This window comes from Sarcophilus harrisii, chromosome 2 (assembly GCF_902635505.1).
Source record: "Sarcophilus harrisii chromosome 2, mSarHar1.11, whole genome shotgun sequence".
Lineage (NCBI taxonomy): Eukaryota > Metazoa > Chordata > Mammalia > Dasyuromorphia > Dasyuridae > Sarcophilus > Sarcophilus harrisii.
Window position 1 is genome coordinate 244,198,879 of NC_045427.1, and position 26,944 is coordinate 244,225,822.

The 26,944-nt window shown below is 37.5% G+C and overlaps 1 protein-coding gene across 1 annotated transcript in view; it reads right to left on the reverse strand.

Moving 5' to 3' along the window:
* Window positions 1-26,601, reverse strand: part of CHRNA4 (cholinergic receptor nicotinic alpha 4 subunit) — a 59,867-nt gene extending 33,266 nt beyond the window's left edge. The window contains exons 1-4 of the mRNA XM_003757603.4: window positions 25,857-26,601; window positions 23,952-24,103; window positions 14,339-14,383; window positions 14,099-14,208 (exon numbers count right to left, since the gene is read on the reverse strand). Of these exons, the coding sequence (XP_003757651.3) occupies window positions 14,099-14,208; window positions 14,339-14,383; window positions 23,952-24,103; window positions 25,857-25,938 (389 nt within the window). The 5' untranslated portion in view covers window positions 25,939-26,601. The remainder of the gene's footprint in view (window positions 1-14,098; window positions 14,209-14,338; window positions 14,384-23,951; window positions 24,104-25,856) is intronic.
* Window positions 26,602-26,944: the final 343 nt, after the last annotated feature.

Here is a 26,944-nt window from a genome sequence, read left to right on the forward strand (position 1 = left end):
TCAGAATAGCACAGGGTTTTCTTTGTACATGATTAACCCTTAATACATGATAGTTGTTATTCTTTCTCCCTGGAGAAGCATTCTCTAAGTATTCCCAATTCTTTCAACTGATGCTCGTTTGAAATTGTCTGTGGTTCCCTCACCACCTTCCTCTGAATTTTCTCCATTGTTTCAATGTTGATTTTTGAAATGCAGCTTCTGAAACCAAACACATATTCCAGGCATGATATGACCAGGGCAAAGCACAATATGATTATTACTTGCTCATTTTGGACACCATTTAAGAAGAGCATTCAGGCTATTTACTTCATCATTTCCCATCCAGCTGCTCTCCAGATTTCATTATCATCAAAAACTCATCATTCTGCAAGAGAAAAACAGTTTTGTAATTCACAACCCCCCCCTCAGATCATTTCCCATCCCAGCTACAGAACTTTCTCATACCTTCTTATTTCTTTTTGTATATTATCGCCCCCATTAGACTTTAAGATACTTCAGGGCTAAGACTGTCTTATGCCTTTATTTGTTATCTCCATCATTTAATCTACTAGGTGCTTAATTAATGTTTATAGGGAATTTATGTGGCTCAGTGGATAAAGCACTGGATCTGAGTCAGGAGGACTGCAATACAAATCTGGTCTCAGACACTTAGTAGGTGGATGACACTAGATAAGTCACTTGACCCTCTCTGCCTCAGTTTCTTCTCTGTAAAATGAACAGAAGAAGAAAATGGAAAGCCCCTCTAATATCTTTGCCAAGAAAGACCCAAAAAGGGTCATGAAGAGTCAAAGCTGAACAACAACAACAAATGTTTACTGACTCTGACGCTATATCTCTCTTAATGATGTCTTGGATAGCAATTATTTTGTGTTGCCATTTAACATCATTGACTAGTATTGATTTTATGATTTATTAGACCTCAGATTTGTTATTAATAAGAATTATTGTCTAGGTACAACCTTGCCTATCTTGAACAGTTGTGTATGTGTGTGTTTTAAATCCAAGTATAGATTATATGCACATGCCTACTATATTTCATTTTATGAGCCATAGTTTTCTGAAGACTTTTTTGAATCCCATTTGTTACTCAGCATGCTAGCTCTCCATTTCAGTTTCATGTCACTTTCATAGTTAATAAATATGTCACATCCACCTTCATGTCATTACTCAAAAATATTGAACATTATAAATTTTTGAATACAAGACTATAGACAGATACTAGGGATACAATTTAAACTGATGTCAATTTATAGATAGCAATGACTCCTTTAGAGATCCTTGCCAAATATATTCACTCCATGTACCTAATCCCATCTTTCCTGCCTTCCCTACAGCCTTAATCTAGCAATTAAACCCCTTCTCTCATATATTTGGAATCTTATTTCTCCAAGAGCTACTGTCTCTCTGCTTTCAAAATACCTTCCAGTTTTCCCAGCCTGAGTTTGTTAGAATAAATGATTGAGGGCAGCTAGGTGGTGCAGTGGATAGAGTACCAACCCTGAAATCAGTAAGATCTGAGTTCAAATCTGGTCTCAGACACTGAACACTTCCTAGCTGTGTGACCCTGGGCAAGTCACTTAACCCCAATTGCCTCAGCAAAAATAAATAAATGATTAAATTCCAGTGAGAAATTGCTTTCATAGAGTTGTTTATTCACAAAAGGTAAGAACAAGAACAAATAACAGAGAATATATAGTCTAGTCTTCTGTATTTCAGATGAGAAATCCAGAGAAGGAATGTGACTTGTGCAAGGTCACTCTGCCTTCCCAATCACCATTCTATCTCTCTTCCCTACTTCTCAATTTAAAAAGAAATTAGGAGTTTATATATAACATTCCTATTTTGTTCATATTTGCTATCTACTCATCTTTTAAATACTGGAAAACAATTCTCTACTGAGAGTCTTCTCTCTGAGTCTTCTCTTCTTCAGGCTAAAGATGTGAACCCAAGACCCCGCAACATCAAGCTTTGCTTTCCTCTGGATGCTCCTCAGCTTTCAATGTCCTTCTTCAAATTTCTCCATTTCAGCCACATTTCTTTCATTTAATCCTCATAGATCATGATTTTCAGTCCCTTTCTAGTCAACTCACTCCAAACCATACTGCTTCCAGTTAACATCTCTATCTCATCCCCATAGGAATATTGGATCCTACCCTCAGAATCACCTTGGACTCTCCCTGAGAGGAGAACTCTTGCTATATTTTTCTCAGAACTAGACCTTCAAAGGACTTGCAGCCATTTCTTGCTCTCTTTTATATGTTTTCTTACTCCCATTTGAATAGAAGCTCCTTGAAGACAAAAACTGAATTGCTTACATGCCTTTTTATCTGTAGTACTTTACACAATGCTGGGTCCATGGTAAATAATTTTAAAATTCTTTCTGTTTCTTCTCTGTCTGTCTGCCTGTCTGTCTCTGTCTCTCCTCCTACCCTTCTCTTTCTTTCTCTCTCTTCTCTTTCTCCCATGCTGTTTTTGTTTTAGATAAAATACATAGATTTTTATTTATTTTAGACAAAATACATAGATTTTTGTTTTCTTTTGTTTTAGATAAAATATACAAATTCCCTCCTAAACAAATTTATATGTTGACTTTTTCCGTCAATCTAGTATTTGAAGAGGAGGAAATACTTCAGTTACCTATGTCATGTAGGGGAAATCTTGGCTCTGCTACTGTAACTTTGTGGTGTATGACTTTTAGTAAGCCTTTCTCCTTTATCGACTTCAATTTTTTTCATCTATAAAATAAGGGACTATAGATACTCTCAAAGGTGCCTTCCAATTCAGATACCATATCTTATTTCCTATACCTCTTCTTTGAGCTAATGGGCCCATTTTACATAAACCTCTCACAGCATATATTTCCAAAGCCAACTACGTTTTTTAGTGTTGCACTCTATCATTGGCTGAACTAAACTGATTGAAATAACAAATGGCCAATAAGACTCAACACCCTTTGTCTCTACCTAGGCCTGAAACTGCTTTCCCATCTCAAGGTCCTTGAGATACTGGTCCTTTCTGAGTACAAAAACAACAACCTCTGTGATTAGTGGTAAGAACTAGCCAACTGAGGATCTACCTGGAATGGACAATTGGGCAACTTAACTCTCTTCTTTTCTTCTCTCCTTTTTTTTCTTTCCTTTTCTCTTCTTTTCTTTTCCTTTCTTTTCTTTCCTTTCCTTTTCTCTTCTTTTCTTTCTTTTTTCCCTTCCTTCTGTCCACATAGGGCATATCATACCCTTACCTGCAGATGCTCTGCCCAAATGAATATAAATTTTCATCACTGAAACCTCACAAGAAATCTTAGGGTTTATGAGTTAGGACCATGCCTTAAACCCAAATCACTTTGGCTTTCATCGATTAGCCAACAATAGGTCCTAGGCCACTTGGTCATTATTTGGGCCCTGATTAACTCAGAATGAGTATAAATAGCAATTGTTTCTGTTTTGACTAGAACCCTTGAAGTACAAGAAACAAATTACATTAAATTACAATAACAATTAAAAAACAAGTTCCTAGACTACAGATTAAGAATAACTACTCTGATTCACATCAGGAACAAGATGGATCGCTAGGCATTTTCTCTAATCTTCATAACCTGAGAGATTATGTCTCTGTGAAATAGAAATTATGCACCAAGGATAAAACAACTTCAATTTTCTCTATGATGTTCTGGACCAGAATTCAGAAAATTTCAAAATTCAAAAAATGTTTTTTTAAAAATGAAGAACTGATACTTATTCTAAGCCCTTGCAATACCCCTTCCCTACTACCAATGCTACTAGCAGTGAGACTGTATTAGTAGACCCACACACAGGCTCATAATGAAATCCAAACCTACAACCTAGTACCCTTGCCTCTGTCCAGTGGCAGGCTCCAGACTGTAAAAGTTTTCTTGAGCAGTAGCAGATAACCAGCATGCCAGACAGCAGCCCTTCAGGAGCAAAAGATTGTGGAAGCCACAACTCTTGTAGCATCAGAATACAAAGTTCTGAATTGCTGGTTCAAGACCAAATAACTAAGGGACAAAGAGAAGGATAAGATATCAGGACAGGACTCTGTGTGTGTGTGTGTGTGTGTGTGTGTAAGAAGAACTATATAACCAGATAAAAGCAAGAGAGAAAAAAGGAAGAAAACAAAACTCCAAAGAGAAAGGGTGACAAACAAGCAGAAGAGATCAGGGATCAGAAGAAGAATGCCAGTAGGAACAGGACCACCTCTTAAAAAAAAAGATTAAAATCACTTAAGGAACACAATGCTATGTTTGCATCAGAAGAGGAGGAAAATAGTCACTTGGAGAAAAATATAGCAATTTATTCAAGAAATAATTAATTTTGACCAAATAAAGTTTTTACCAGGCAAATAGGAAAGGTTCAACATTAGGAAAACAATCAACATAATTTATTGTTGCTTAGTCATTTTTCAGTCATGCCTAACTCTTTTTTTTAGCTTTTTATTTTCAAAATATATGCAGATAGTTTTTAACATTCACCCTTGCAAAATTTTGTGTTCCAATTTTTTCTTCCTCCCTTTCCCCTACTCCCTCCCTTAGAAGCAAGTAATCCAATATATGTTAAACATGTGCAATTCTTTCATTATTATTTCAACAATTGTCATGCAGCACAAGAAAAATCAGATCAAAAAGGAAAAAGATGAGAAAGAAAACAAAAAGCAAACAAATAACAAAAAAGTGAAAATACTATGTTGTGATCCACATTCAGTTCCCAAAGTCCTCTCTCTGGATGAAAATGGCTCTTTCTCATTGAATCACCCTATTGTTGAAAAGAACTACAGTCCATCAGAATTAATCATCGCATAATTTTGTTGCTATCATGTATAATGCTCTCTTGGTTCTATTCACTTCACTTGGCATCAGTTCATGTAAGTATCTCCAGGTCTTTCTGAAATCATCCTGATGATCACTTCCTACAGAACAATAGTATTTCATAACATTCATATATCATAACTTATTCAGCCATTCTCCAACTGATGGATACCCACTTAGTTTCCAGCTCCTTGCCACTAAAAAGAGAACTGCTACAAATATTTTTGCAGATGTGAGTAATTTTCCCCTTTTATGATCTCTTTAGAATACAACCCATTATATCCCAAAGGGATTTTAAAGAAGGGAAAGGGACCTGTATGTGCAAGAATGTTTGTGGCAGCCCTCTTTGTGGTGGCTAGAAACTGGAAATTGAGTGGATGCCCATCAATTGGAGAATGGCTGAATAAATTGTGGTATATGAATGTTACGGAATATTATTGTTCAGTAAGAAATGACCATCAGATGAATACAGAGAGGTTTGGAGAGACATACATAAACTGATGCTGAGTGACATGAGTAGGACTAGGAGATCATTATATACTTCAACAGCAATACTATATGATGATCAATTCTGATGGATGTGGCTCTCTTCGGCAATGAGATGAACCAAATCAGTTCCATTTGTTCAATAATGAATAAATAGAACCAGCTACACCCAGCAAAAGAACTCTGGGAAATGAGTGTGAATCACTAGATAGCATTTCCAATCCCTCTATTTTTGTCCACCTGCATTTTTTATTTCCTTCATGGATTAAGTGTACATTATTCCAAAGTCTGATTCTTCTGAAAATAATTGTATGTATATATATATATGTATATATATATATACACACACACATACATATATTGTATTTCACATATACTTTAACATATTTGACATGTATTGGTCTACCTGCTATCTGGAGGAGGGGGATGGGGAGAAAGAAGGGAAAAAATTGGAACAAAAAGTTTTGCAATTGTCAATGCTTAAAAAATACCCATGCATATTTTTTCTAAATAAAAAAGCTATATAAAAATGTAGATCCAGTAGAAACACTGCTGGATCAAAGGGTATACACAGTTTGATATTCCTTTGGGCATAATTCCATATTGCTTTCCAAATGGTCGTATCAGTTCACAACTTCCCCAACAATATATTAGTATCCCAGGTTTTCTACATCTCCTGCAACATTTATCATTATTTTTTTCTCTCATCTTAGCCAATCTGAGAGGTGTGTAGTGGTACCTCAGAATTGTGTTAATTTGCATTTCTCTAATCAATAATCAATTGCAGTTCTATAATCAATGATTTCAAGCATTTTTTCATATGACTAGAAATGGTTTTAATTTCTCTCATCTGAAAATTTTCTGTTCATATCTTTTAACCATTTGCAATTAGAAAATAGCTTGTATTCTTATAAATTTGAGTCAATTCTCTATATATTTTAGAAATGAGGCCTTTATCAGAACCCTTGGATATGAATTCTGCCCCCCCCCAGTTTTCTGTTTCCCTTCTAATCTTATCTGCACTAGTTTTGTTGTATAAAAACTTTTCAATTTAATATAATCAAAATTATACATTTTTAAAATAATATACTCTAGTTCTGCATAAATTCCTTTTTTCCTCCACATACCTAAGAGATAGACTATCCCTTATTCTTTCAATTTGCCTATAGTATCGATCTTTATGTCTAAAGCAAGGACCCATTTCAACCTTATCTTGGTATAGAGTGTTAGGTATAGGTCAATGCCTAGTTTCTGCCATACTATTTTCCAATTTTCTCAGCAATTTTTGCCAAATAGTGAGTTGTTATTCCAGAAGCTGGGGCCTTTGGGTTTATCAAACATTAGATTGCTATAATCATTGATTATTGTGTCTTGTGAATCTACTCTATTCCACTGATTGACTACTCAATTTCTTAGCTAATACCAAGTGGTTTTGATGACCACTGTTTTATAATATAGTTTTGTCTGGTACAGCTAAACCACCTTAATATGCATTTTTCCCATTAATTCCCTTGAAATTCTTGATCTTTTGTTCTTCCAGATGAACTTTGTTATTATTTTTTCTAGATCTATAATTTCCTATGCCTAACTCTTCTTGACCCCTTTTGGGGTTTTCTTGGCAAAGATACTGTAATAGTTTGCCATTTCTTTCACTAGATCATTTTACAAATGAGCAAACAGTGTTAAGTGACTTGCCCAGGATAATAAGAATTAGTGAGTGTCTGAGGCCAACTTTGAACTTGGAAGAAGAATCTTGACTCCTAATCTAACACTCTAAGACTGAATTTGAACTCAGATCCTCTGGACACCAGAACCAGTACTCTCTCTACACTATCAGCTAGTAAATTAACATAATTAGTCATATTAAAATCCCAAACATCTAAAAACCACATGATCATGCAGAAAAAGTCTTTGACAAAGTACAACTCTTTTTTTATGCTAAAAACCCTACAAAGCATAGATAAATAGGGACCTTTAAAAATATCATAAGCAGTATCTATCTAAAACTTGAAGCAAGCATGTTATTCAATGGGGGTAAACTAGAACATTTTCCAATATATATGAGACTGAAGCAAGGATGTACATTCTCCCTATTATTGTCTGATTTAATCTGGAAATATTAGCTACAGCAGTAAGAAAAGAAAAATAAGTTCCATAAAAAAAGATTGGTAAAGAGGAGATAAAACTATCCTGCTTTGCTAATATGATGGTATATCTGGAAAATTCAAGTGAATCAACATAGAAAGTAATTGAGACAAAAATTCAGCTAAGTTGCAAGCTGCAAAATAAATCCATAAAGATCAATAGCATCTCTATGTGATAATAACAAAACACCAGAAGCAATAATAGAAGAATTGCATTCCAAAAAAAAATCCTACCAAATGCATAAAATATCTGAAGATCAACCTTCCAAAGCACACAAAACACTTATATAGATTTAATTACAAAGTGCTCCTTAAACAAATAAAGAACAATTTAAATAGCTGGATAGTCAATATTCATTAAGCTATACCAATATAATAAAAATGACCATAATACTAAAATTGATATAAACTTTTAATGCTATGCCAATCAAATAACCAATGGGATATTTTGTAGAACTTGATAAAATAAAAACAAAATTCATTTGGAAAACAAAAGATCTAGAATATCAAGGAAAATTATGAAAAGAGGTAGGGACAGAGAGAATAATACCTTCAGGCCCTAAATTATAAAACAGCAGTCATCAAAACAATCTGGTATTTATTTCAAAGATAGAGAGATAGGTCAATACAATGGAATAGACAAGGGAGAATCAGACACAACAGAACTCAATAATCCAATATTTTATAAGTGAAAAATAAAAATAAAAATATACCTTATTTGATTAGAAAAGCTGCTGGAACAACTGGAAATCAGGCTAGCAAAAATTAGGCTTAGACCTAAGATACCACATTCAACAATACATTTTAAATGGATATAGGATCTTAAATTTAAAGATCATGGTATTAAAAAAATTACAAGAGAAATAGATCATATACCTGCCACAGCTTTAGGCAGGAGTTTTATTCACAACCAAATGAGAGATGGAGACAATTACAAAATAGATAATTAATTACTTGAAATTGAAAAGCTTCTGAACTGACAAGTTTAATGTATCTATAAAAAGAAATGATGTGGTTTAATAGGAAAAGCCTTTGAATCACATTTCTCTGATAAAGTATCCAAAAATTTGGATACTGAAGATGTATAAACTATATATATATATATATATATATATATATATACACACATATATATGTATATATACATATATATATGCATGTATGTTTATATGTGTGCATATAATATATATATGTGTGTATGTATACATATCTATCTGGGAAAGCTATTATATGTATATAAATTATGTATACACATAATTGTGTACATACACATAATAGCTTTCCCAAATAGATACGTAGTTAAAGGATTTGAACAAGCAATGCTCTAAAGAATAATTCCAAAATATTCACAATCACATGAAAAAAATGTTCCAAATCACTAAAAATAATAGGAATGCAAATCAAAACAATCTTGGGCTGGCATATTTTCATCATTGGTACCACTACTTTTCCTTGACTTATATTAACTGTTCCTTAAACTTCACATTCTGTATCCTATCTCTTCTGCCTCCTTGAATACCTAGCTTTCTTTAATGATATGCTCAGGTGTTACCTTCTATGCAAATCTTTCTTAATTTCCCCCAATTATCAGTGCTTCCTTCCTTTCTCAAATTATGCTTTATTTACTTATATGTATATATTTTGCAACCCAGGGCAGAATAAAAGCTCTTTAAAGTCGGAGACTGTTTCATTTTTAGCCCCTAGCATACTATACATAGTAGGCACTCAATAAATATTCATCTAATGGAATTGAATTTCATTATATTTCCTTTCCAATACTCTGAGATTCAGCCAAACTAGATTATTTATACTTTTCACTTTCCCAACTCCATGCTTTTGCTATTTCCTGTGTCTAGAATTTCATCCCAGCCTCTCCCAATCCTTTAAAATCCAGTTTAAATGCTACCTTCTCTATGAAAGTTCTTGAAATCTCACCCCAACCCTTTAGCAACAACTTTCATCCTCCCAGGCCTCACCCAGCACTGTTATATTTCTTCTGTTCTCTTGTCATACATTGTTTTGTGTCATGTTATTGGTGTTTTGGTTTTATCCTCCTCCTAGAGCATAAGAAGGTCATGGTATATTATGGAAAGTTTGATTCCTGTTTATTTAAAGAAACAGAGAAACTGGGAAGAAAAACAAATTATTTTTTAAATCATTTAAAATTCATTCAAAAAAGGATATTTGCTTGCTTGTTTGTTTCATATTTGAAATGTTATGGGGCAGCTAGATGACATAATGGATAGAGCACCAGCCATGAAGTCAGGAAACCTGACTGCAAATTTGGTCTCAGTCATTAAATAATACTTACTAGCTGTGTGACTTTAGAAAAGTCACTTAACCCCAATCACCTTGCAAATTTTTTTTTTAAAGAAAGAAATGTTATAGCCATATGGCTTTCAAAACTACGCCCCACCTTCTCTTCCTGGCTTCATTCCCCACATAGCCTATATTCCTATTTACCCGAGTGGTTTCCTCATTCTCCCCTTCATATGCATTGCAAATTCCCATTGCCAGGACTTAGTTTGCTTGCCAGGAACATCTTCCCCGTCTTTTGGTACTGTTACAAGTTCTATCATCTTGGTAAAGCTTCTGCTACAGCTCTAGCTACAATAATCCTTTCCATCTTGAAATTATTGTCACATTTATTGTATCTCTTTACATTGTATCTAATGTTCCAAATAATATATTTTCTTTTCCTGATGAAACATATTATCTTTTATTGTCATTACATATCAGCTTACTTTAGCTTCCCTTGTTAGACCTGTTAAGGGCAGAAACTGAGTCTTAGCCATCTTTTGCATCTAGGTAACACAGAGGATAAAGAACTGGTCTGGAGTCTGAAAGATTTGAGTTCAAACATAGCTTCAGATACTCATTAACTGTGTGATTCTGGTCAAGCAAATTGACTCTTGTGTGTCTCAGTTTATAATAGGATCTAGCTCTCAGGGTTGTAGTGAAGATCAAATGAAACATTTATAAAGTACTAAGTATAGTACCTAGTATATAGAAAGCTCTTAATAAATACTTATTCTTTTGTGTCTTCCTCAGCATTTATTGTCTTGAATGAATTTTCTGTCATTTTCATATCACTTAATGAACATATATATTTGTAATTATATATATATATAGCCATTTTTTTAAAACATAGGGAGAAAGATGCCATGAATAATCAAAAAGCTATTTCTATTTGTCTTTGAAATGACTTTTTGATTATCTATGACATCTCTCTCCCTTTGTTTTTCAAAAAAAAAAAAAAGACTGTGAGTTGAATACTCAGTTTTATGGCTGAAGGCACACAAGCCCACACAGATCACCTGCGATTTTTTTGGAAATTAGTGTCCAGAACCACAAGCTGCCATTTCCCCCTCAAGCCTCAGCTTGTCTCGGTTTGGCTAGATTCCAGTCTTTGTTGCCAATTCCAAAGGATTCATTCTAACTGGCAAGATGCCTGCTGAGCTGCTTGTGTTCTATCTAGGCTGTGGAATGAGAATTTAGAGAATGGTCACTTTGGCGTAGATACCAATCTCTATAGAAAGTAGCTTTACAGAGGAGCCAGGATAGAAACCCACAGTTAAACACCTCTGATTCCCCTAGTGACAAGGGAGGTTTGGGAAAAGCCCAGGCTTTTCACATACTTCCTTGTTCTCTCAGATCTGGTAGAGACTATTTACAGATTCCCAAAGCTGCTTATCTCTCCAGCTCAGCCAAACCCAGTAGAATCCTAATTCCTCCCCCAGAATATTAATTTACTCTTGCTCTCCAACTGAATATTGACAATCACATATATTGTCTGAATCCAACTTGCCATCCCTCTGGAATGAATCTGTCCCTGGTAGGAAATGGTAAATTTGGAAAGTCAAATCTAGGTAGTCCAAAATCCAAATCAATTTGGAGGTCATTAGTTGCACATAATATATAAGGGGGTGAAAACATCAACAATAATACCTTCCATATCCTTTAATGACCAGAGCTATTCCTTAACACATCCCAATTAAAATAATATTAAAATAACACAACATTCAACATTAATAAGGTTTCTTCCTCAGGTGGTAATATAAAAATACATTAAATCTAGAGATAAACCCAATCAAATAGAATCATTTTTAGGGAAAGCATATTCCCTCAGGATATTTTTTAGAGATTAGGCCTGGCATTTGACTGAATACTATGAGTCTTTTGTGGACAGATGGTTAGAAACAAGAAGGGAAGGAATAAACCCATTTATTTTATTTGTAAGCACTGCAGGAAAACTTCTGCTGGGCCCAGACAGCTGGGTCTGGGTCTTGGAATCTGAGTATTAACATCTGGGTGGTGAATGCATTACATTTGATTTAGCTGGCACTAAGGAGTGACTAATTGGTGCCTTCCATATGGAGAAGAAAAAAAATGAAATAACCATTGCAGATTTTCCCTCAAGAACTAGTCCCCATTCTCACACATATTAGAAAATGACCACTGAGGGTAAAGGTAAAAAGAACAGTAGATAGAGAGAAATTGGCTGATTCCCTCAGTTACATGAAGGGAAGAGGAAGGAGGAGAGAAGAGACTTGGAATAGCTAATCTCTTGAGAATTTAGGCAAATTCCAATTGAAAAGGACGGAAAAAAAAGATCTCTAAATTATCAGATTTTTTTTCTCAACTTCTCAGGAGCCCTGAACAAACTGGGCAGAAAGGAGGCAACTTTTTTATTTCCTTTGGGACCCTAGTTAGCTAGGAGTTTGTGATGACATCTGCCGAGCTGTGTCTTTCTTTTGCCCCAGAGAAGAGACTTCAAAATCAACCAGAAGGAGACAGGAAGTACTGCTAAGGAAAGCAATAGTTCGTTCCTATTATCAGGAGCTCTTTATCACCTCTACCTATGCATATTTCTGTATATCTTTGGGGTTACCTTCTCCTTTCCCAGCAAAAGACAAACATAATTGGTGTGTTGAAATGAAAATGGAACTCACTGCGTACTCAGAATATGATACCCATGCTGATTATTGAAATGATATAAATTTTTAAAAAGCTAGAAACAGCAAATAAAGCAATATATAAAGATGTCATACAATTTGGTAGTTAGCCTGAAATGATATCTTCTAATCATTCAGGCAGTCATAGTGTTTTATTAAGTGCCTGCTGTATGCAAGAGAAAGGTAGGGGCTAGGGATAAAAAAGGATCTTCCATTTTGTTCTGGGCACAGGCAATCCTAAATACACTTAAATCAATGTGGAATACAAAGAAAATATACATCACAGGTACAGGGCACTAAAAACTGTGAGGATGAGGAAAACCTATTTTAAGAGATGGCACTTGAGCAGAACTTATGGGGGAGCTAAGGATTCTAAAATACTTTCATGTTTGAGATTTGCCTTTCACACCAAACTTGTCAGAAGGGGCTTCAAACCAAATTGAAGCCATTTGGATTTGTCTGTGGAGAACTGAAATATCTAAATATGTTCTCCAAATAGGTCTCAATTTACATATATTTTCATATTTGAAGAATTATCTATAAATTAAATTCTATTTTAAATTCATTAGGGAAATCTCCACTAGATTTTGCCTAAGAATGAAACCTTAAATAAAATGAAGTAGTTAATGATACCAGCTCATTTATCTCTGATATAAATTTGGATTTTCATGTTTGCTTTATACAAGGAAAGGTCCATTTCTAATGAACAATAAACTTGACTGGGATAGGTTAGACAGTCTCTCTTTATATGAGAGGGACAAAATGTTGCACATAACCAAATTCTGAAGGTGTGTCTTCTGGGAAAGTCCCTGCAAAAGTCTTTTGGATTTAAGATCATTCTAAATAATTTCTTAGAAGCATAGATTTAGAATTTGAAGGAACTTTGGAGGTCATCTTGTCATTTTATAAGGCATAAATGGCACAATGAATAGAGTACTGGTACTGGAATCAGAAAGACCACAGTTCAAATGTGATTTCAGACACTTACTAGTTGTGTGACTCTGGCAAGTCACTTAACTTCTGCCTGCATAAAACTGGCAAAACATTCTGCAGTATCTGCCAAGAAAACCTCATGAATAGTTGGTCCACAGGGTCACAAAAAAATCAAACACAACTGAACAACAAAGTTATTTTATGGGTGAAAAAACAGATCTAGAGAAATTAAGTGACACTCAATGGCACAGAAAGCAAGTGTTTATGCTGTAACAGACTAAATACTAGATCCATAGACATGAAAAGACAGTATTACCTCGTGGATAGAGAGTTGACCTCGAAGCCAGGAAGACTTAGATTCAAATCCTGCTCCTTATACATCTTTACTATTTAACTTCTCAATGCTGTAAATAACTCTTACAATTATAATTGCAGAGAGGGTACCAACTTATATTTGTTGAGAAAATTTTTTCACTCAAGATTTCCCTATACCAATGGAATCACAAGATTATTCTCTGTTCCCTATAGACTCAAAGAATGGTTTAGCTGAAAAGGATAACAGAGTCATCCAGGATAACCTCCTTATTAGATAAATGAGAAAACTGAGACCCAAAAGTAAAGATTACTTGCCCAAGATCACACCCAGAGACACAATAGGGCACCATGCAGCACCCTAGGACAAATATAGAAGCTGCAAAAATACCTTCTCTGGCATCAGGAGGGGAGGTAGAAGGAGTCATTATAGGGAAGAAACTCACTTGTTGTAGAGAACAATGTCAGGTCTCCAAATGAGCTCTGAGGGGATACGGATTGAGGTCACATTTTCATAGTCCATTGGGTCCCAGCGAAGCTTGTAATCTTGCCATTCCTGAAAGCACCCATGTGCCCAGAATCAAACACAATAAAAGAAAAAAATGATTAGAAGTGGAGAAGAAAAGAAGGAGGAAAAGAGGATAATGAATGGAGGAAAAAGGACTCAGCCCTTTTGATACACTCACCTGCTTCACCCACACATTAGTGGTCATCATTTGATTCTTTTCATCCTATTAAAGGCAAGGAGACAGAAGAAACAAACTAAATATTTTTCTACAGAGCAGTGGAAGAACCTTATTAAATCATTTGATTTCCCACATTTTCCTCCACTATAAAATCAGCAACAAAAATGCCAGAAGCCTACTAAGGGACAGATGTAAAGTGGGGCTATGTGACCGCACAACAGGCACCTATGCCACCCTCAGCAAACATTCATTTGGTGGTAGCAGGGTCTCAGAGAAGAGAGAGTAAGTGTCGGTGTATTACCCTGAGGAAATTCTATAAATCCTTCAAATAAAGACCTCTAAGAAAGGCTTTGGCAAGCCCATATAGAACTTGGATTTTGCTCTTTTATTTAATCATCATATTGGAAATCTCATGTTTGGTGAAGAAATCTCTGTATTAAATTTAGATGCCTTTCCCATTGTCAAGACCTATCCTTCTGGATCTTCCCATTCAGACCACTAGAAAAAGGATTTTTTTCAACCTTGCAGAACAAGGGTTGTCTTTACTATTTCTTGGTTTGGTACTCCAGGAAGTAAAAGTAAAATTGTTCTTATTCTTACTCAGAATTTCTTTTTAATAATAATAATATCTTTTTATTTTTCAAAATACATGCAAGGATAGTTTTCAACATTTACCCCTGAAAATGTTGTATTCCAAATTTTTATCCCTCTCTCCCCACAACCCCTCCTTTCCTAAAGAGCAAGTAATCTAATATAGGTTAAAAGCGCACAATTCTTTTAAACATTCCTACATTTATCATGCTGCATGAAAAAAATAAGATCAAAAGGGAAAAAATGAGAAACAAAAAACACAAGTAAGCATACAACAACAATAACAAAAAAGGTGAAAATACTATGTTGTGATACACATTCAGTCCCTACAGTCCTCTCTCTGGATGCAGATGGTTCTCTCCATTACATGTCTATTGGAATTGGCCTGAATAATCTCATTGTTGAAAAAAGCCAAGTCCATCAAAGTTGATCATCACATAATCTTGTTATTGCTGTGTACAATGTTTTCATGGTTCTAATCACTTCACTTAGCATTGGTTCATGTAAGTTTTCCCAGGCCTTTCTGATTGTTTCTCATATAACAATAATATTCTACTATATTCATACAGCATAACTTATTTAGCCATTCCCCAACCAATGGACTCTTCCAGTTTCCAGTTCCTTGCTACTACAAAAAGGGTTGATACAAACATTTTTTCACAATTTAGTCCTTTTCCCTTTTTCATGATCTCTTTGGGATATAGACCAAATAGAGAAACTTCAGCTAGAAATTCTCGACTGATAATTTGTATGTATGAAAATCTGCACTTTTTGCATGATAACTGTAATTTCTCACTTCGTGCTCTTAAATAATCATCTGTCCTTCTCCCTCCACTTCTCCTTGCTTCTAATTGTTGTTCTTTAAGAGATTCTCATTTTTTATATGAACTTCATTTCTAAATATATTTCTTCCTTGTTATCCTATCTAGCTAGTTATCCCTTATAAGAAAACTTAAAAGGCTAATACACATTTAATTGAACAAAACTATCCAACACATTAAATTGAGTCTGACACTGTGTGCAATTTTCTCTACCCATAGTACCTCATATATACAAAGAAGGGAGGGAAATATATTTTCTTATTTGACCTTTCCTATCAAGACCAGACCTGAGAGATAGACACACAAAGAATGTCCCTGAGAAGGGGCAAGAAATGAAACTTGAGAATCCAGGCAGTGCCCAGGAAAACCTTCTTCATGGCTGAACTATCTGAGGCTGAGATCTCTTACCACTGACCATTTATGGCTGCCTTCCATGAAGAAGCAGTGATAGGAATTCTTAGCCCCAGATATTTCAGCCATGAAAAGGTAGTGGCAGAGTGCTGAAAGAGTTCCCTGAGGAGAAAACCACATACTCCCAAAGGATCAAACCACAGTGATTGAGAAATAGGAGCTGCTAGATGTAGTGCGAGGGTGTCAAATGTTCTTGGACAAATCCTCCAGGAGAGAGAAATGGGGATTTCCTGGATAAAACTGAGTTTCTGGGCAGAGTCTCTACAAGAGAAAAGAAATGAACAAACATGTAGTAGTAGGAGCAACAAGAACCTAAGCCAGAATGAAGAGGATCAAATGTGGATCTTACCTTTTACTACTACAGTCATTTAGGCTCAACCTTGTGATTCTAATAAATTACTCTAGCTCCTAACCTGGGTTGTTCCTAGAAATCTAATCATTTGATTAATCTCTTCTCCTACATAACCTACAGTGAGAGTGAATGACTCTTAGCAACTCCAGAAAGAAATTCCTTTTGGGGAAATTCCCAAACATTAAGGTCTGGTAGGATTCATAGTTACCTAGAGGACATGGCAGAAATGGAGATTGGAACACCAAAGATGAGAGGCTATTTGGACATTTATTTTCTACAGATATGTTGACTAAAAGGTAGTGCTTAGTTTGGTGAACTATATTAATCCCTAGAGGGAAGAAGAGTTGTCTTGGTGGTTATGGGCTTCTGTGAGTCCTTTGAGTATTTTACATTTTCTATGGATTAAAGAAAATTGATTGACTGTCCTGTATCTTACAAAATTAACTTGAGTGCTTATAAATGACTTGAGAACTCTGGGTACTCACAAATGTAGAATCCTATACATATTTTGATGTCTTGAGGGGGGATCTTAGGGATGGGAGATCAATCAAATTATTATGTTTCCAAGGCAAACCTGGGTAGGAACATGTGCCAGAGTGATTCATTAGAATCACAAGTTTGAACCTAGTTTGTATAAAGTCAAGTCTTTACTTAGCTCAAAGCTGAGAACCTTAACAACTTCTATAAGCTAACACTGTCTTCTTTCAGTGCCATTACATGTATTTGTGGTTGTTTGTCCTTTTCTTTTTTTTAAAAGGGGGCCAATAACATCACAAGGGTGACTTATGAGTGAATTGGATTTAAGTGAGGCAAAACTCAGCAAAGTCATTAGTCTGATTCTGTCCTTCAGAGTCATTGAAATCCAATAGCAAGACAAAAGCCAAGATGAGTGGCAAAGACCCAGGATGCAATGGGTGACCTTGGTCTTCCTAAACTAAGGTTTCCTCTAGGCCTCAGTTTATCTAAGTTGGGATGATTGGACTGATGTATTCAATCATCCTCACAATTACATTAGATTAAAAGGAGGGCAGAAAAAGATCTACATTCTTCTATAACAGGGGAAGATCTTATTTTCCCATAACCAAAAGGCCTTCCCCCATCTGAGGGGAAAGGCTATATATGAGTCAACGTTCCTAGTATCTTACGGTATTAAAGAAACACTTAAACAACAATAACAATAACAACATACACTTAGTTTCTACTAGTAAAAGAAATCTTTACCCACATCTTCATTGGGAAATTTGGGATCTTTGTTGAAAATCTGATTTGCTTTTCTTTTTGTTTCATTTGTAATAAAAATACTCTCCCATTTGAAAGTCATGATTTCTTTTCTCCTTTGTCCAATTTCCTATCATTCCTCGGAGTGACTTTTCAACACTTCTAGTTAAAATCGCTGAAATTACTTGGGGAACAGGAGATAGATAGGACAGACCGATGGAGGACTAGAATGGGGCTGCTCCTCTGGAAGCCCACACATAAGGAATGAACAATAGGGATAAAATATCTATGGTGCATTGCTTGGGAGAATGTACAGAGTCCACTTCTTGTATTGCACATTCTGGACTTCATTCTCCAGCTATTTATTCCTGGAGATTTCTTTTGCTCTAGTAAAAATGCATTCCCTGGCACAGATGGCAAAAACTAAGATTCATTCTAGTGCTTAAAAACATATTGTAGCATAAACCTGGAATCTATGACATATACAGAGACATTCACAGACTCAGATACACACATTTATACAGTCACTAAAACTGATAAACTAACATATTCTGACATGCACACATTCACATACACCAAATTAACATTCATATGCTAGAATATCCTAATTACTTTACACTCATAGTTACATACACATAGAACCATAATTGGTCCATCCCCTTCATTTTATGATAGGGAAACTGAGGAAAAGAAAGGTTTAATGAATTGCCAATGATTATACAGTAAATCCCTGAGGTGGTTTTTAAACTAGATCTTTCCTACTTTAGGCTCAGCATTTCAGCCAATTTACTTTTTGGCTCCTCATTCATAATTAAATGCTCACTCACACTCATGTAATGTTCATATGCTAATCCAAACACAAAATCACATATTGACACATGCTAAGACTCACATGTGCTCATTCATCAACCCACATTTTCATTCCCATATGAACCCATGTTCACATACAAGCTGATCCATTTATACAATATTAGACAAATTCACCAGAGATATACTGTTTGGACATAAGTTTTTTTGCCCAATGTAACATCAAGGGGTACTTAAATACACTAAATAGCTGTGCATATATAAATAAAATGAAGTCAGACTGGGGCATTGTTAATGCAACTTAATTAAATTATTTACTATCTGCAGGCTATTTTCTGTCATAACAGCCATGGGTGTGACTGACAGAAAGTGCTGGGGACACAATGTAGTTTCTGCCAACTGAAAATGCTGCACCAAATCTGAGGGCTGGTGGGTAGGGCATAGATCCCAGAGGGCTATGATGTCAGGGATTCCAGCTAGAGGAGAATGTTTATTTTCATAATTTCTCTTCTTCACAAATTATATTCCATTACATTGGCTGAAATTGTTCATAATTGACAATGAGATCTTCTCTCAGTCCTCTTGGTGCCCTTTCTTTCTCTACCTCATCTGAGACCTGAGTTAATCCAACCTCAAAGTTTCTACAAAATAATAAATCATCTAGTAGATTTATAATGAAGAATTTGAAGTCTAGCTTTGTGACTCAGTGGAGGTGATATGTTAAGTGAATCACAACCTCTCCAAGCCCCAATTTCCATATCATATTGTAAAATGGATATGATAACATTTATGCTACCTACTTGGTGCTCCATTAAAATCCTTCTCTGATGCCTCATCACAACACAGAAATGACCTAATGTCCTGAAAGTCCATGCCAGTGAAACTTAAACTCTGGAAACTCCTACCAAGATGCATCATTGACATCTGAGGACCAGCCTGATTAAGTTTGGAACTCCTCATTGGAAAGATGGTCATTGAGTAATAAATTTTCTGGGCCATGACAATTCACAGAGATAATCTAAAGGGGCTGTGATCTGCTTCAGTGGAGAGAACATTGCACAGCAGAGAAACCACAGATTCTAAAAGTGCTGAAATAAATGCCAACCTGGAAATGATGTGAAAATTAGATGAGAAAGTTCTTTGGAAAGTGAAACGTGCATCTGCATAAAGTGTTAGTATGTTAGAATCCTTGGACAGAAAGAATGAGGCAGCTGCCTCTTACCAGAAGTCACTTTTTAGCCTAAGATGAAGTATACACATATAAAAATCAGGCTTTATGATTAGGACACCAAGTTCACAGTTCCACTGATGCAGTAGAAAGAGATCAAATTCTGGACTCAAAGGATTTGTGCTCAAATGTTGCCTAGAAAATTGTAAGACATTGGATAAGTTATGTTGATTCTGTACACTCCCTGGGTCCCAGATTTATCATCTATAAAATGAAGAGTTAGATTAGTTGGCCTCTGAACCCCTTCAAGGTCAGATCTGCAAACTAATGATCCTTCTCCTAGCTGGACAATACAAGCAGGGGAATATTTTGCAGAAACAATTCATGGAGACTTTGAACTCCATGCTGCTCTGATAGTACTGGATAGCTAGCTCTCCATTTCTGCCAATGCAAAGTGACTATATGATATTTCATATTTGCATATCATTTTATACTTTCTAAAACATATTCACATACATTATCCTATTTGACCCTGGCAACAGCCCAGTGGGGAGACAGTCTAATGGTATAAGGAACAGACAGCTGGCCTGAGATAAGAAGACTCACTTCTGATGTGTCCTAACAGTTTGACCCTAAGTAATTTATTTAACCTCTTAATGTCCAAGGTGGTTGCTATCTATACTGGTCAAGTGAGTCTCTGTACCCAGAGTTCTCCACACCAGTAAAATCACAAGTCTGATTCCCCTCATACTTCCCCTCCTCTCCCCCACTAAAAAATGACCTGGTATTGTAGGCAGGGCAGATAATAATATTTCTACTTGAGGGAAACAACTGGGACTCAGAGAAATGAAATTATTTGACAAAAAATTCATAGGTAAGAGGAGATAAAAAAATCAGAAAACAGCTCCCTTACTACTGCTTTCCCTAAGGCTCTTCTAAGGGCAATAGATTTATCAAGAAGGAAAGGGAGCCTAGCTACACATTTTCTATCAAAGGTCAATTTTGTACCATTTTTATAACTTGTTCTGGTGGCCAAGGATGGTCCACTTTGTCAGATGCTGACAAACATGAGAAGCCATGACAATAAGGATTGCCACTCTGTGGTTCCTGAATATTAAATAAACAATTTTATCTATTTAAAACAATACTTTTATCATCATAAATCTGACTTAGAGATTTTTATGAAGATCTCCTCTAGTTCGATCCCTTTACTTTTACAGATGAAAAAACTAAAGAATCTAGATCCCATGTTCCTAGGTGGTCTGAGATGGAGAAATGGGGTAAGAGAAATGGTGAAAAGGAGTTATGGGTCCTCTTCCAATTACAAATTCCATTGAAGGGCCAGACAACCAAAGGGGGCAGGAAGAAATAGAGAAGGAGAAGAGACAATGAGAAAGACAGGAGATAGAAGGAAAAGGGAGGAGAAATGGAGGGACAAGGAAAGGAAAGGAAAGCTTAAAAAAAGAAGACAGAAAGGAAGTGGCCATAGAAACCTGAAATAAGGAGAATATTGCTAGCAACCAGCCCAGTTTCCCTGGGGTGTGCAATCCTCTGTTTTGCAGAGTGGTACTGGAAAAGGTAAAGACTTCAAGCAAGCCTGTCCAAGCCTCTGGAGCCATCTAGCTGGCCTAGAGATTCTGTGCTTGATCCTGCTTCTCTGATCATCCCTGAGAAGACAGCAGGAAGAGGGTCTAAGTGACCTTGGTCTAATGGAGGGGATTGATGCTAATACTAAGCTGGAATTCATTTTACTCTTATATGTCTCCCAGTATCATCTCTCTGACTGGGTAGTGAGAAAATGAGAGAGCATATTACATATGCTTAGGCCTGTCTGCTCTGTGTGTGTGTTTCTCTCTCTTTATGTTTCTGTCTCTGTCTCTCTCACCATCTTTGTCTCTCTCTCTATCTTTGTCTCTCTCACATAATACACATACATATTCATGTACATGTACACACATTCATATACCAAGCTCAATCCTGCCCTCATTACTCTGTTCATGTAATACCTGTGTGACCTCTGCCCCTAGACCTTCTTCATCTGTAAATGCTCAGTGACTGATTCTAAAAGGGGATTAGCAAATCCCCTAACAACCTTTGACTCATTGACTAATATTTGGGTTTGCTCTTCAGCCCCATGATGATCACATGATATGAATAACATCCTTGCAATGATTTTTTTCAGACCACTTTTCTATTCCCACCCCAGCCTGAGCTGGGCTGAAATGAAAAGCTCTAGCCTCTACAAAAAAAAAGATCTTTTTGGAAAAGCCAAATCCATCAAAACACTATTATTGATCTTTCCACACAGCTAATAGACAAAATTCTAATAGCAGAGCTGCTCTTGGGGCCAGCATTTTGAATTATTCAGATTCACCACAATGGGCACTAATTTGAAAGCTAGATACAGGTAGACCAGGGAGCTTGGCCCCAATTTATATGATTATGGACTAAAGAAAGTCAGAATTGGAAGGGGCCTTAAAACATAGCTGAAAAAGAACTTAGAATATAGAATGTCAAAGCTAGAAAAAGAACTTTAGATAAGATCTAGTCATAAAGATCATAGATTTTGTCATTGTAAAGGACATTAGAAATCATGTAGTACAAATTTCTAGCTTTATAAATTTAAAGAAAAAACAAGGTCCAAAGGTTCCTATTCAAAAACATGTTAAGCACTATTCTAAGTGTTGTGTGCTCAGGATTACAGGTAATAAGGAAAGCCAAAACCAAAAACCAGGTGTCCTGACTGCCAGTCCAGTGGTGGAGATAGCTGTTGGTGGCACACTGTATTTCAGAAATCAGAGATTTCAATGATTGGAATACAGTCACCATCCAGTAAGACTGTCAATGCTAAAAGTGGGCCCACAAAATGGAGCTGATTAAACCTACCTTGAGAAATAGAAACTTCTTAGTGTCTGTGATCTGGTCCATGAAATTTCATCCCTTTGGTGTTCCATAAGGAACACAGCTGCTGCCCATGACAGTAACAACTCTTAGCCATCTCACTACAAATAGTTTTTCTTTATCTTTGGTCCATTCCATGAGCATGGATAATTGAGAACCAACTACAATATTCAGAGAGCTTAAGTCACCACTCAGTCACAATTTGGCACAGGATTTGCTGAGGGTTGTGTGTTCTTAGAGCAATGGCTGAGCAAGATGTAGTCTCTGCAAGTCTTGAAAGAAACAAACTACAACAGGTCAGTTATATATGCTAGTCACAGGCTTGTACTAATTTATCACAAACCTAGACTGCTATTCATATTATCAGAAGGAACTATTCTGGGAAGCCCTTCACTCCTACCGCCCCTCAATTTACCCCTCTCAAGAACTCTCCTTTGATATCTCCTATGACCAGTAGCATGGATTTTTGAGGTGACTGGACGTTAGTAGCAAGTTTGTGGCTGAATTTAAAAAAACAACAACTTTTAAGTGGCACAGGAAAACATTGAACTTATGGTGACATAGGTGACATCAGTGTGGCATTTCCCTGATATGTTATTTTAGATTAGCCTTCTCCTGCATTGTGAGGAGCATTGTATAGTGGAAACTTCACTATACTTGGAATCATTCAAAATCTGGGTTTGAATCTCACCTATGATACTTAGTAAGTATGTGGTGATGGATTTCCTCCTAATTAAAGGATAGGGACTGGATCAGTGGTTTCAGCACCATGGACAGCTTCTAAATGAGCCATTTCTATGATTTAGAATCCAAGAGTTTCCTAGAACACTGAGGGGACCAAGATAATATAGCCTGTATGTGCCAAGGAGGAATTACAAAGGCAGCTCTTTATCCTCTCTATCCTCAATGCTGCCTCACATCTGTGAATTAGGGATATTGGCGCCTACATCATCTATCTCCCATGGTTGTTATGATGATCAAATGAGAGGGTATGTCTCAAGTGCTTTATAGATATTACTCATTATTGTTCCAAGATTTTTTCTACTCCTATCTTGAGAAAAGGTGGCTAGTGTCCAGTTCTAGAATTGAATAACTATGAAACTGAGCAGAACCTCACATTTAAAATAACACCTTAATAAATATTTCCACTCTGTTGTCCTAATACAAAGTTCCAGTGAATTGGGCCCCATTTTGAAAAGCTTCCAAATCTGATGCTTATCCTGTGAGGGATGAAATGGCCCTATGATAAAAAGCTGTTAAAGGATTTTTTCAGTTTCATAGGCCCAACACTGCCAAATGCTTGCTGTACAAGTCCCAATCTTTCTTTGAAGCAACAGAACCTACCACGTCAATGAGCTGAGCAATGGACAATCCAAACCGGACAATGACCACATCAGAGATGTTGGCCACAGGCCGTGACCACTTGTTGTAGCCAGAGAATAGTTTCTTCAGCAGTCTTTCCTCAGCATGGGCTCGAGTCTCCACATGGCCAGATGCTGCAGAGACATATAAAATAGGGCAAATGTAAGGTGAACTGGAATCAAGAGGTTTGCCTGTGGAAAATAGCTTCAGGTAAAAACAATTATTCTGCTTTGAGGAGAAGAGATATGTACCAACTTCCCAGCTGTGTTATCAAAAGCAAGTGATTTTACTGCTATAAAATGGGAATAACTATATTAGTACAACCTATTTTATATGTTTTTGTTCAGTTTGTAAATTACAAAATACTAAACATATTCTGTTATATATTTTTCCTCTAAGAGTGTGTGTGTGTGTGTATGTGTGTGTGTGTGTGCTTGCACACTCAACTAGACGATTAGCCCCTCAAATGCCCAGGACCTGTGTCTTCTGAACACAGGAGTTGACAAGTGGTGGACTTGCTACTGCACAGGCTGATGGAGATAAAGTAAAGGTGTTTGAAATTAATTGAAGCCCTCTTTTTGGGGTTAATATTTCTTTTCTACCCCTCAAAGAGAGAAAAAGCATACAGAGAGATTTGCTTTGCTCATTTCAGGTTAGTTGGGGAAGGCACTGAGAGCTAGAGGGAGAAACTCAGTCCCTGATATGACAAAAGGTGTAAACTGGGAACGGAGCCTGATTAGCTTTTAACATCATTACTTTCTCTTGTATTTGTATTTTTATATAATTTACTTTATCTTCACAATACTCCCACTCACCCACCTCACCAGACCACATCTAGTTATTCCCATTTCACAGAGACATTAAGTGTCTTGTCCAAGGTCACCAAGGCAATGATAGAGCCATGAATCTCCAAATCCCTCATGTCCACCTCAGCACTTATCTTCCCCATCACATCATCACTAAGACTACTCAGCACTTCAATAGAGCCCCTCTATCGGGAAGAAAGATGGGAAAGTCTCTACACTCCATTCACATTTCACAGGACATGAAGAAGAAGAAGAGATACTCTTGGCAGTGCCGAATGATCCCTTCTCCTCATAGTTCAGAGCCTCTACAAGACGTGGGGAAAGGAAAGACATCAAAGGCTGGAGAATAGGGATAAATGGAAGGGAATTGTCAACCTGGAGCAAGGAATAAAGTCCACACGCAAGGCATTGCCTAAGGAAGCTAGAGGTGGGGGTGGAAAGAAGACAGAAAGGAGGGGAACTGAGAATAACTCCGTGACTGCAAGGGCAAGATGGTGACAGACTATGTGGAAAAGGGAGAGAAGGGTTTGAGTAGTCATTGACAGTCATTCCTTCTTTCTGAGAAGAATGGGGGGAGTATCGAGAAGAGGGTATTAGGAATTCAAGGTGGGGCAACAGATTGGGGATCAGGCGTAGAAGGCTTGGGAGGAGCTTATGTCAATAGCCAACAAAGACAGAGCTGGTATTAAAAAAAATTTTTTCCTCCTCTCTCCCTCTCCCCTGTCTCTGTCCGTCTCTCCTCTCCCCCTCCACACCCCCCCCCATGCAACATCTCTTCTGAATACCTTCTATCCCCCTACTTTAACAAACGAGTTAACCTCTTTCCTTCCCCCTCCCCTAAGTGTAAAACCAAAGGTCCAACAGCACGTCCTTCTCTCCTACCCCGCCGCCCAAAAAGGTAGAGGAGGAGGAGAGGGAGGGGCAAGATTCCCTCTCAGCTTTAACCGAGATGGGATGGAACCTGAGATCTCAGGAGCGCGGTGGTCCCGCTTTGCTCCCAGAGTCTAAACCCACTGACTATTTCTTGGGGTCAGGAGCCTGTCTTGGGAATGGGGACACATTTAAGCGCCCCAAAACTTACCGGGCAGCAGAAAAACTCCCAGGAGCATCAGTCTCCTCAGCAGCAGCAGCAGCGTCGACCCTCCGGGCCCCTGGAGCCGCATGGCGCACTGAACTGAGGAGTCTCTAGACCTAGGCGGCTCTGGATTCCCCCGCACCTCCCGTTGTCTGGCTCTCCCCAGCGAACAACTTCATGCCCCTTCGGCGCGATCCTAGGGCGCCCTCCGCGGGGCAGTCTCCGAACACCCAGCCCAACTCCCCTCCGCCCTGCAAAGCTCCGCCAGGAGCCAGCTGTCAGTCCCGCCGGCCAGCCGCCTCTTCCAGGAGCTGGCGGGCTCCCGTCGGGTGGCTGTAGCTCAGGAAGAAGGGAGAGGAGGGAAAGAGGAAGGCGGAGGCTGACAGAGAGAGGGACCAAGAAAGAGGGAATGGCCCGCCAAGACAGGGCGGAAGAGAGGTGGCCGGGACTGTGGCTCTGTGTGTTTAATCCGCCTGGACCTGCCCGCCTCCTGCAGAAAAGGAGGGGGGAACTGCGGGGGAGTACGGAGGAGGGGGAGAAAGACGGCCGCAGGGAAAGCAAGAGTAGGGTAGAGTAGCGGGCCTAGCTTTGCTAGCTGGGGACGGGAGAAAAGTTTCCCTCTCTTCCTCCTGTGGGATTGGGACAGTTTCCGAGTATAGCTTGGCTTTTCAGACCCCAAATCCTCAAGACACTAGAAGAGAATTTGGGGAATCCTAGCTAGAAGTGTCATTCCCTAAAGACACTCCCTACCCGGTTCCTGACGCCACAGTATGATTGGAGAACTGACAGTGCTGTTTAAAGGCGGGGGGATGATCTGGTTGACCTCTGGGAAAAACACTGAAGCCAGCCCAGTCTTCCCCCGCAAAAAAGGGCAGTCAGAAAGGATTCTCCCTAATTCTTAAATTGGGGAAGGGGAATGCTGTCGGACCTTTGGTTTTCTGCTGAAGGGAAAGAAGGGGTTAACGCATTTTCTAAAGAAGAGGGATTGAAGACATTTGGATGGGAGGGAAGAACTGGAACAAGGGTGGGGTTTGGGGATTTATCTGTTACATTTTCAGAAAACATCTCAGGTTTGGTGCGGTCACTGCAGTTAA